The following is a 13,031-nucleotide window of genomic DNA, read 5'->3' as shown; positions in this document are numbered from 1 at the left end:
ACTTTGATACGGTCATCAGGAAAGAAAAGAGCATTTTCAATATGGCGGCCGATTAACCGATTCGATTCGATTTCATACAAATGATTAACCGGTTTCAAAATTTTGAAATCGTCCCGGCCCTAGTTTAAATATGCTAATTCTTTACGTACCTGTAATGAGGCTACAATAAAGACTAAATATTCAATATTTTACCCTTTTTATTTTTAGGCTTTGTCACAGTTTCAAAGCCATATGTAAAACAGTTTACACTACATATGAACTGGTACGGAAAACTTAACCAAGATTTTACGTTAAAAGGGGCCATAATTCGGTCAAAATCCTTGACAGAGTTGTGTACTCTAGCCTAAAACTTGACATGGTGAAGGTACACAAGTGTTGAAAGTTTCAAAGCTATATGACAAAAGGATTTGTCAAAATGTGAACTGATACGAAAAACTTAACCAAGGTGTGACGACGACACCGTTGTGAGTAGGACAGCTCTCCTTATTCTTCGAATAGTCGAGCTAAAATGAAGATTAAGGGAGACATTTGCACACATTTGATAAAAATATAATCTATTAAACTGTAATAGAGGTATAGAGTAAATCCTGCCTTCGCGATCAACTGTATTAAGTAGCTAATCAACAGACTAATTTCAGCATGACTTAAGCAGCCGTCTTTCTTAAGCAGTCACGCTGAGTCGCTCCCTTTGATGGCTGTTTAAGATAGGTTTGCTATAGTCCCATTCGACTTTGTTTGCTAAAAGAGTAAGAACGCAGAAACTATTGCTTTGAATGGAAAGTACTTCAATATTGTTTTGATATATGGGCAACACCACGAGCCCTCATCCTTGGCCCTGATACTACAATTTGGGAGCTTATTTGAAAATGAAAGGGGAAGATCAAAGTTTGAATTTGGTATCTGCAATGAATTAGTTAATTTGTTTGACACAAATATTATGGATATATTTAAAGCTATGAAAACTAAAAGTGCAATAGTTTGAGGCTGCTGTCTGTTTCTATTATTCGAACGGAGTTATCAGGTGCTTTTTATTCCTATTTTATTTCACAAATTCAATGACACTGCAACTTATGCCCATATTACCAAGTAATGAGATCCAACCAACTAACAACTTAAAAGGCATAAAAACTTACTTTGCGGCATTCATTACGCTTCATACATTTTAAGATCATTTTTTCCACGGTATTGTATATATTGTTTCATTTAGCGTGTTTATATTACGATGCAAATGTAACTTAATATGTAACATCCTTGACTCCAAAACTTGATTTAGTATTATACCACAGTCACACATACGTCGCAAATAGCTACGTCGAGCTACGGATAGAAACGTAGTAACCCGTATCGATCCGTACCTGAGCCGTACAAATTGATACGGCTTACTACATTAAGGTACGTCTCAGGTACGTTTCAATACGGGTCGATACGGATTACTACGTTTTTATCTGTGGCTAGACGTAGCTTTCCGCGCCGTGTGTGTTACTGGGGTATTACCGGATATATCTGGTAAATCGTTTGAAGATTATTTAACTTTCTTTTCTTTACTTGCGTGTCTGAACCATGAAATGATATCTTAAAATGTCAACCTGACATCAGTTTATTGTTGTTGTTGTAAAATCATTGGTTGAAAATCTTTCACTGTACAAATTAAACTTCAGTAAAGAATGTGAGTGGGATAGTTTTTCTTGTTTTTATATATGATATATGATATGGTTCGAATAACATATATTATACCAAGCAAGCAAACATGACCATATGCCTTTAAATTGGCGTTTTAGAGTGACAATAATCGCAAATAGGTTGGCTGTTTCAAAAAGTAACTAAAAAAAAGTTTGAAATGCAGAAAAACGCACGAAATGCATCCTAAAAAAATCCCAAGGGAGCATGCCCCTGGACCCCCTACCAAATGCCTCCCTATTTTTTTTACCTCTGGCTACGGGCCTGATTGCCAATGTCACAGTACTAAAAGTGCTGATGCGGATTTATTAGAACTCTATACAATGATAGAGAAAATGGAGGTAAAGAACACAGTCTAATTCTACTTTGTCTCTCTTTTCCTAAGTACACCTCTTCATTCCGTCATTATACTTGTCATAAATATAACTTAAGTACTAACATTCATAGAATGATGGGAAAGAAAGCCTGAATAACTCAAGAAAGCTTTGGCTTAATTTAATAGTCTACCCGCGTAGCGCAGATCTGTGGATCGCAGGGTTGTAAAGAAAAGTAAAATGTTCGTTTATTTAAGTGCCATCCATACTGGAAGGGCAAGCCAATTTGGCCAATTTGGCCATACACTGAACAGCATTACTTCCCGTTTCCTATTTACTTAATGCCAGGCACCTGGCAAGTAGGCCACCAGAAACCATTATTTAACTAGCTGGCGGCACACCAACCGGTCTCTTTTCAGTAACATCCTCCTCTGACAGGGTTAGAACCTTCGACCTCTCGACTACGAGACAGGTGCCTTATCCAGCAGGCCAAAGCTGCAACTGTAAGTCGTAAGGAATTTATAACTAACTGGTGAGCCGGATGTTGTTTCATGATATATTCTTTGTTGTTGTCTATATGCGAATGCTTATCACATAATATAGATGTGAACGTAAGAATATAAATATCTTACACATCTACTTCTGTAAGACAGGTTTTTCCAAACCCGAGGGACAGCGGTAACTAAGAAAGCAAGCACTAACACAGTTTTTTTTTGTGAACAGAATAAGACCAGTGTATGGCTCCACGTCGTAGTTTTCACCAGCAGGCTTTGAAAGTCTACAATTTTCTAAAAACCTTTGTAAACAGGAAGTACATTTGTATAGATTTGTTCTAGACAGATATTTCCCCGAACATCGTTTTCGTCCAAGCCCAAAGGGTAGACAGATTCTTTATTACCTCCAACAAGGAGATATATCAACAATTACAGCTATACACACAAACATAATTGCATCAAAATAGAACAAAAGAACATACAATATTATGTACAGTTAATACAAATGGTGTATGGTTGAGATATTCCGACATGCATCTTTCCGAAACGAAACGAAGAATACAAAAAGGATAACAAGCCTTATTACATTCCTTAATATTAGATAGTACTGCAATTCACATACAGGCATGAATATAACATACAAAAGCAGTAACAATATGGTTAAATCCCCATTGGAATATTCACATGGATTTGATTTAAGTACAGACTGTGTGAAGCTATAAGTATATCCTTTTTTATGATAAAGCTGTATCTACGAGGAGTGTTCGATATGAATTGCTTATTGTCCTCTAGCTCGATATCCACGTGGGGCACGATAAAAACCAATACCTACCTGTATAGGGTTATTCAATACCTACACAACGGTGTATAAATGTACATGTTAGACTAAGTGTAAGACATAAAATTTGCCATTTGAATACACGCAATCATTGACCACAGTAGTAAAAATGGTTGGTAGAAGCGTCGACAAGAAAGATGAAATACGGGCTTACATCAAAGCTCGCTCAAAACTTGGTTGTTCTTCGAAGCAGCTGATGACTGAACTTTCTACTGCTTATGGACCTTCTTGTGTGTCTTATGACACAGTTCGGCGGTGGAAAAAGAAATTTGAGTCTGGTGTAGAGTCCATCAAAAATGCACCGAAATCAGGTAGGCCAAAATCTGCATCTCGTAAAGAAATCGTTTCCAAAATAAAGGAAATCATTGAAGGAGATGCCAGATTTACAGTTCGTGATATTGCACGAAAGGTAGGCATATCACTATCAACGGTTCACCTTATTTTGAAGAAGCATTTGAAAGTCAGAAAGATTTCTGCTAGATGGGTGCCACATCTGTTGACTGATGAGCAAAAGAGGCAACGGGTTAAAGTGGCCAAAAAGCTGCTTCAAATGTTTCCAAAATATGACAAAAAGCAGTTTGCCAATGTCGTCACAGGTGATGAAACCTGGGTCCATTATTTTGAGCCCGTCAGAAAGGTTAGCAATAAGATCTGGGCCACTAAACACAGCAAAGGCCCAATAATTGCCAAACGTTCTTTGAGTGCAAAGAAAGTTTTGTATGCAATCTTCTTCTCTGGTGAAGGAGTCGCAATAAAAGTGCCGGTGAAAAAGGGCAAAAGCATCACCGGAAAGTACTACAAAGACGTAGTACTGAAGAAACTGAAAAAGTATTATCAGAAACGACGCCCTGCCACTGGTTTTAAACATGCCCGTCTTCTACATGACAATGCCCCCGCTCATACCTCCGCAATAGTTACGGCGTTTTTGAAGAAAGAAAAAGTAACTGTTTTGCCTCACCCCCCGTATTTCCCAGACCTTGCCTCATGTGATTTCTTTTTGTTTCCGAAATTGAAATCATTCCTTGCTGGGCGGAAATACTAGTCCCGACAGGCACCTGGATCTGCCATTCATCAGTACCTTATTACTGTGCCCAAATCAGCGTACCGTGACGCCTTCAAGAAGTGGATACATCGGCTGAAACTTTGCATTTCTAGCCACGGGGAGTACTTCGAGGGCATGAAACGAGCCCTTCTGGGCTAACTTGAAATTTGAAGTCTCCAGATAGAAATAAGCAATTCATTTCGAACATCCCTCGTATATAAAACACATCGTATGATATCATATGACGGTATATCATAGTGCAAATAATTATAACATTCACAGTGTCTTATATCTATACAACCTGTAGACCATCAAAGAATTATAGCAACATGCTTAATCAGTTCATGAGTGGCTGCAGTAACTTGGTAACCCGGCAATCCTAACAAAAGATAAAAAAAATCTGATTGGGGATCTTTTTATATCATTTCCATGTAATTTCTATGCCTGAAATAGACAGGACAAAGTGTTTTTCTCAGATGCTCCTTTTTACGACAAAACAAAATCGCATGCATGGTAGAATTGCCGCAGTGCCCGTCACACAGCGTGCACGCAGTTTTGTTATATGATGGTATGTTTACTATTATTTTCACTGCTGACGAGCTCTTGAATTTTAAGGACGGATTTTGTCGGCTTAAGATCCACAGCTGACATGATTTACCATCCGTGAACATTTCATTAACCTGTAGGCCCGGAAATCTATTCAAGATACGCATCATTCTGGTATGAAATTTGGACTCTCAGAATGTTATTCCATTAGTATTTTGACGGAAACTTAGCTGTGTTTAAGTATGTTATTGGCCGTACTTATGAAGGGATCTGCGGGTGTCCGGAATAAATCGATAAGCTTGTCTTTAATTGTCAAATGCCAAATACAAAATATTTAATGCTAAATCCAGTTACTTATTGTTAAATGCTACACATCAAATGCTTTATGTCATAATTAATGCTAAATTTATGTATTTATGATTTCTATTTCTTACGTATTAGACCTCTTATAGTAATTGTTAAAAAATGGTATTTACTTGGTATATTCTTTCAGTTGACCATGCTTCGCACTGTGTTGCAATTTCTAAACAACTTTTACCGTGCGTTATTTTTTTTAATTTTGTCTAATTTATGAGTTTTCCTCAAGCTCGAGCAGAGACAAATTTCAAAGTGATGGCCTTTATCCAAAACATTTGCAGATAATTCATTATATCATTAACTTTTGTAAAAGAAACATCAAACAATTGGTAAACAATTATAAAACTTATAATGAAACTGTCAGTATCATTTTTTCTAGGGTGCCTCAAGTAAACGGATTTAATGAGACAGAATTCTAACGCCAACATTGAAAAAATACAGTAAAATCCTTCGGGTCTGTTTTGAATTTCGCTAACGTCATTCAAAAATAACCTTGGGGAAGAAGTAAAACCTACCTACATTTCTTCCACAATATAAACTGTAAAGAATGAAGTCAAAATAGAGAATTTTCACCGCCTGTAACTTAGTATTTTTAAAGATTTCTTACTCTATTGTTCCGCCGGCGCACCTGCCAAGGTCCGGGAACAGTTTTTGAAGGTTTAAGGTTCGAACGCAGAATGATCACAATCCAGGCTTAACATCTAGCAAAGAGACAAGGCTGTAATCTAGTCAACCTATTTATTTTCATGTGTGGATTTTAATATAAAAAAACACAGCAAGTAGATTCAATGTAGACCAACATCTGCAGTAACTCTGGAAGCCGAGGTAGTCAGGTTACAAAAATATAGGCTATTATAGGGAAGCTCTCCGGATGACCATTATAAATACAGAGGAATAGGGTACCGCTCCGGTTTTCCTTCTTTTAGACATTAGTAATAGTTAGTGGAACTCAGCGGAGCTATTCATTTATCAGTTGAAAGTTGCAGCGTTCTGTAATAGAACTTTGGTGGAGACGATTGATCAAGTAAAATGACCGAATTTCGGGTTTTATATAGTCTTGGAATATGTTCCACTGATGTCACAAGTGAATGACACCAGGAGAGCCGCTCCACTTTATTCGATTAAAGTCGGAACAGAGAATCGGTAAAGTCCATCGCGGTACCCGCTTACGGAAGTTTTCGAAGTAACCGGAAGTAGAAAACCAATACAGGAAGAGCTGAAATTGAAACATACGATTGACCAAAATATTGAATTATTATGGGCTTATGTGAAGGAATCTGGTTGGAGCATCGGAGGAGTTGGATAAAGTGAAGGTAGATCTTTCGATCGAGACCGGGTTTTGTAAATCGTCGGGTGCATCTTATAGTGAGCTAAGTGTCATTTTTGAAAATATTAAGATATATATACCGTTGGATTCGTCTCAGAGAGAGCTATCTCCTGGTGCCATTTATATTAAGATTGAAAGCCCATTTAAAAAGTTTTTCAGTCACATCTTGCGCTATCTCCACATATCAAAAACTTGTTTACCTATTATTGTGACCTAAGTCACGGAGTTAACGCAGTATAACAGTAAACACACGTTTATCCAATCACAGTTGGATTTACAGTCATGTGATCAGTTTTTGCTTTATCACAGAGTGAGCTAACTCCTTTGCACTTGTAAATTATAGTTAGCTATGTCAAATTCAGCCAATAATATCACTGTTTATAACAGCATACTTCCACCAAAGTTTTACATGATGGATACAGATGATAAAAACCGTTGAGTTTTTTGCAGTATTATGAAGGGAAATGTGAGTATTTGACAACGGCTTTTATGCTCCGCATTGTACATATTCTTCCTAACATAAATATTTCAAAAACGTTTGCTAAATGACTTGAAAATTATGTAAACAATGGGTGATCCAAGAGTGCAAAGATTCGGAAATAACAGTTTCGGTTATATATGTCACCGTCAATTTGTAACTTAATATTTGAATATTTCATTATTCTTTCATGCAAACGTTGTATAATTACCACCATGGAAATACAAAGGAATACAAATGTTTTTGTTGTGTGTCTTTAAATCTCTTTATATTCAATGTGAAACATGCACACTTTTCTCATAGCTTACACGGACAGTTATTCTATAAAGTCTCTTTAAAGGAATTTTACGTTATTAAGTTTTGATCTTTTAGCCAAATTATCTATTGTTGCATTTCTGAATGATGATACCTTGTTTGTTTTAACTTTATATATTTGAATACGTAAACTATATATATCTAACAATGAGAAATTACAGAAAAAGCTAAACCAGTATCACGTTTGTGTAAAACTGTTGGTGGAATGGTTATAGTCATCAATTCATTTAATCAATTTGAAAGTGTTTCATGTGCATTAGGCATTTTGAAACATTCCTTCTACTGTTCAGGAGTACTTTGCTGTAAATAATGTAACTTAAAATGTCATTGTCATCAGATGAAATTACAACATCTTAAGGTAGTAGTTGTTATAACAAGATTTTAAGGCAGCTGATAGGTAATAACTCTCTGCGATGTATTTTAAGCAATTCAGCACACTCTGGATGGAACTATCACTGTCATTGCTTATATATTATAAATTTCAATATTTTGCTGCAAATAAACTCAGTAAAAAGGGGCTATGCAATTCCAAAAATATGTTTATCGTTAAACTCACCCAGTCCTATTAACAGAAAATGAACCCAAACATAGCTGATTCTGGGTATAATACATCGTGTTTTATGACCCTTGCATGTTCAAATGCAGAAATCCTCATCTACACTGGCTCTATAATGTTTGCGGGCAACAAAAATCAAGAAAAATGTACTTATCAATTACATTAAACATACATTAATTTAGTATGGTCTAAGAACCACGCTTTCCATGAGATTTCCATGCAAGTCAATGAAGTTTTGAAATTGAGGGTTATTCAAACAGTAGCAAGCACATTTGAAGTAGGCCACAGATTGAAATGATTGTAAACATTTTATAAATCTAAAATACAAACAATGTAGAATTACTAAGAAATGAACACGTCACTCAAAACTCTAAATATGTGAGGATGTAAAGTCTGCAAAATAAGGACAAAGTAAACTTACATGTACTTTGAACTTTGTAATGACCCTCATACTTCAGGCAGGTTTCAACTTTTTAATGTGTAAAATATAGACATTTACAATTTACCAACAAAATTCCAGAGCAAATAGCATAAAACCCAATGGATAAGTTCATTTGTTCATAGGTGGAGCACCTGAAGGACATATTCAAAGATAGGAGGATACAAATTATTTTCAGTTTGGATACATAACTTTTCCGCAAAATGTGCACACAAATTGACTAGTTTTCAATGTTAGTTTCAGAACATTTGATTTTTTAATTTTATAAATCAAATGCATTTTTACAATTGTATATGTGTGTATTAAATGATTAAAATGCATCTTTCGACCTCTGTAGCAGCATATCGTCTATACGAATAAATAATGTGACCAGCCCCAATTTCGTGACGCCATCTTGGTTGTCCATGTCAAGTTACCTTAAATGATGCATGATAACAATCAAACAATAATATAAACATGCTGTCGTTTAAATGATGTATGAGTAGTATTAGGATTTAATGTGTGGCAGGTCATCGTTTGGGAAATGTACCTGTGTCCCACATTATCTAACATAAGGTCAAGCCTATCCATTACCAGTTTATATACCTTTATATGCGGTCACGATTTATGTATGTATACACGCTTATGTAAACAAGGTAGTTAAGTAGAACACAACTCAAACGATAGAAGGAGAGATTTTTCATTTTAAAATTGAGGATATTCATCACATTTCCTTCGACTAAATTACATTTTTACGATGATTGAAGTTTCTACTGTAGGTGTTCTGCTAATTGTTTTTACAATACACCTTTTACTTTTTAACATTTTTGGTGTCGGGAAACGAAAACGTTATCCAAACGGACCAGTTGGTCTGCCAGTTCTCGGTCATTTGCCGTTTTTCGGAAAAATTCCTCCAATCACATTTGCGCGATGGAGACAGACGTATGGAGACGTGTTCCGTATTAGAATGGGAAGCTGGAATACCGTTGTTGTGAATGGTTTTGAAGCAATCAAAGAAGCTGCTGAAAAACCGGACGATGCCTTCTCAGGCCGACCGGATTTCGTGACACAAAAACTGTTACAAGAAATTACTGGAGAAATTTCACTTGCATTTGGACCTTTTGATGATATCTATTTACAACATCGAAAGTTAGTCGCTACTGCATTGCGACATTTTACTTGTCGTAAAAGTAGATTTACAGAAGATCTGATATCTGAAGAAGCCGACAATCTTATTGAGAATTTGTTAAAGAAGTCAGAAAAGGAGCCTGTAGATATTAGAGAGAATATACAATATGCTACCGGGAGTGTGATCTATCAGATGTTGTACGGACGTGGTATTGATTTGAATGATAAATTGAACGAAATGGTTGAATCTGCAAATAGATTTATCAAATTCACAGAAAGCGGAAACCCTGCTGACGTACTACCATGGTTACGAAATCTGATGCCTTGGAAAATTTCTGGCTTCAAAAATATGGCCATCCACAACACAGCAATCCGGAAAGGACAAATTGATAACCACATCATATCATTTTCCGCCGGTAATGTAAGGGACATCACTGACACCTTTTTAGCTGCAGACCTGCGAGGAAAGAATAGAAATGAACGTGGATTGACTAGGTAATCATTAGCACATTTCATTTCGCGTTTAGACAACTAATTTTTGAATCTTAAAGATTATTCTGTCGATAAATATCAGCAGACGATATAAAATGTGTTTAATCCAAAGCGAACGAAGTTACTGTGTTAATTAGTGTCAGAAAAATGCTGTTGTCATCCGCACTTGTTTAAGAATATCCGTAGTATAGCTATATCCATGTAAATATATGTGTCAAAAGTTAAATGAATGAATGAATGTTAGGATAGCTAGTAACGTAGTTTAGTCATTTGTATCTCAGATATATATTTTATAAAAATATATTTTAAAATTTCTCGTAATTTCTCATTAATGAATTGTTAAATAATTTATTGAAATATTAACAAAAATGTTGATTACATAGCATCTAGGACAAAAGTTGAAAACGTCTACGTGCCATATTCATTTCAAAGTGAATACAGTCCATACCTTACATTGTATTCAATAGTTAATAAAATTTAATTTGCTTAAACAGGTCAAGACTTCTGAATAGCACTGCGGATCTGCAAGGTGCTGGATTCGATACAAGTAACAAATCGTTTCAGTGGCTCATCTTATATATGTCCATGTATCCAGAAGTTCAAAAACGTGTCCAGCGCGAGATCGATGACGTCGTAGGAAGCGGGCGCAGAATCGAGTTAGTGGACAAGTCCCGTCTTACCTACACCGAAGCGACCATTTTAGAAGTAATGCGAATGACCACAATTGTTCCATTTGCACTGCCAAAACTTACAATTAAAGACACTACATTAGGAGGATACGACATTGATAAAGGAACCGTAGTCTTTTTCAATCTCCATTCGGTATCGTATGACAAGGAATTCTGGGGTGATCCCCAAACATTTCGCCCTGAACGATTAATTGACGAAAACAATAAATTGAATACGGAAAAGTGCAACCATATTTTACCATTTGGACTCGGACGGAGACGATGTGTAGGAGAATTCCTTGCAAGAATGGAGCTATTTCTTCTGTTTACAAACGTCATCAGAAAATGTAAATTTTCAAAACCTGCTGGTGAAAGTTACGATATGGAACCCGACCCTGGACTTGTATACTCACCAAAACCGTTTCGTGTTTTAGTGGAGGAACGACAATAATTTGACTTCCATTTTTAAAATGATGTGTGCCATTTTTTTATTGTACGACAAGGAATTTTGGGGAGATCCGCAAATGTTCGACCTAAACGCAAAAAAGGTGACAGCGACAATTTATATACGGAAAAATGCAAACATATTTTATCTTTTGAACTTGGATGAAGACGATGTTTTGGATGATTTCTGGTTGAAAAGGAATCATAGCCTTTGTTTACAAACATCATAAGAAAAAGTAGATTTTCAACGCCTGCTTGTGAAAACTATGACTTGGACTTAGACCCTAGTCTTATATATTCAACAAAACGATTCATTGTAGACAGTTAACGACAATTTGAGCCACACCATAAGAAAACCAACATAGAGCATTTGAGACTAGCATGGATCAAGACCAGCCTGCGCATCCGCACAGTCTTGTCAGGATCAATGCTGTTCGCTAACGGTTTCCCTGATTGCAATTGGGTTTGAAAGCGTACAGCATGGATCCAGACCAGACTGCACAGATGGACAGGCTGGTCCGGATCCATGCTGGTCGCAATGGCACCATGTTGGTTTTCTCATGGTGCGACTGATTTTGGTACCATTCTGAAAATCTAAAGCACCGACATCAATCAGAATTGTTAATATACATGATGATAAGATTACGTAATACAGTCGATGAAATTTTATTTGCCAATGTCTTAAAATATTTGTATCATCCATATTATGTTCATAAAATGTGTTAACCTGCGACTTTTGAAGATGTCATTACAGTCTCCAAACAACTAGATTATCGTTGTGCATGTTCCTACAACAGGCACATCCTACCAGTCATACAGTCGTTTTGGACAAAGCTACGGTAAACGATCTGATTGTGTTTAATACACTGTATTATGCACTAGATATTTGTATTACAGTTTTCAGAAAAAAAAATGTCCTGCTATGTATTGTTATTTAGAACCCCTAGCTGCAAGCCTAGCTGTAAACCTTGTTCAGTTATGTATAACCGTTTGTTACTTTTATCATATAAATAGATTTAATCCGAAGTATGTGGAATTCAACATTTGTGTTAATTCTCAAAATCTAAATATTTCTAGTTTTCTTATCAATTACAAATTAGCTCAAAGATAAAGTAGGCTTATACTGTTTATGTTAAACGGGCCTTTTTCGTGTTGGTTCGAAACCAATTTCCCTTTTTAGGTCGACTTTTCGAAGAAAATGTAGAGCTACTGCACTCGCTCCAGCGTCGTTTTAAAGTTTTGATAATGTAAAATACCTCTTTTACTGTCAAAGCTATTGACTTGAAACTTAAAATAATAATTTACTATCAACGTCTACGCCAGGAGTAGCAATCCCCATTACTCTGATTCGAATTTTGATAGATTTATGCTCCTTTTTAAATTAGAATTTTTGGTTAAAGATTTTGACAATGTCCGATATCTCTGTTACTATCAAAGTTTTTGACTTGAAACTTAAGATAGTTATTTACTATCAAAGTCTACACGAGAAGAAACAACCTCCTAACCCTGATTTGAATTTTGACAGAGTTACGTCCACTTTTAACTTGAATTAAAAAAAAAAGGTTTCTGATAACGTCGCAAATCTCTGCTACTATCAAACCTATTGACATTAAACTTAAAACGATAATTTTTCTGTTTTTCCATCTAAGTCTGCACTAGGAGAAACAATCCCCATAACTCTGGTTTGAACTTTGACGGCGTTATACCCCTTTTTAACTTAGAAGTTTTGGTAAAAGGTTTTGATAAAGTCCAATATCTCTGTTATAATCAAAGCTGTTGACTTGAAACTTGAAATAGTTATGAACTACAAAATTTAATGCACTGATAAAAGTCGGGCGCGCTGTCTTACAGACAGTTCTTGTTATTTTTGCATCAAAAACATTTAGATTTCTCCATTTCCTCTTATGACACAACGACAGAGAAATAGCTGAAGCCGT

At 36.0% G+C, this 13,031-nt stretch overlaps 1 protein-coding gene across 1 annotated transcript; it reads left to right on the top strand.

Moving 5' to 3' along the window:
- Positions 1 to 9,052: 9,052 nt before the first annotated feature.
- On the top strand, positions 9,053 to 11,822 carry LOC123562948 (cytochrome P450 1A1-like). The gene is made up of 2 exons (XM_045355525.2): positions 9,053 to 9,985; positions 10,477 to 11,822. The coding sequence occupies exons 1-2, from the start codon at positions 9,120 to 9,122 to the stop codon at positions 11,099 to 11,101; spliced, it is 1,491 nt and encodes a 496-aa protein (XP_045211460.2). The 5' UTR covers positions 9,053 to 9,119; the 3' UTR covers positions 11,102 to 11,822.
- The last annotated feature ends 1,209 nt before the right edge of the window (positions 11,823 to 13,031 follow it).

The sequence above is a fragment of the Mercenaria mercenaria genome, chromosome 2 (genome assembly GCF_021730395.1).
Source record: "Mercenaria mercenaria strain notata chromosome 2, MADL_Memer_1, whole genome shotgun sequence".
In the NCBI taxonomy this organism is placed as follows: Eukaryota; Metazoa; Mollusca; class Bivalvia; order Venerida; family Veneridae; genus Mercenaria; species Mercenaria mercenaria.
Note: the sequence above shows the minus strand (reverse complement) of the source record. Positions and strands in the feature narration are given on the sequence as shown.

Bases quoted from the DNA above. Each gene is read 5' to 3' on its own strand.
- LOC123562948 (XM_045355525.2), top strand. From the start codon at position 9,120: ATGATTGAAGTTTCTACTGTAGGTGTTCTGCTAATTGTTTTTACAATA. The intron at 9,986-10,476 runs GTAATCATTAGC...TTGCTTAAACAG, and splicing joins AATGAACGTGGATTGACTAG to GTCAAGACTTCTGAATAGCA.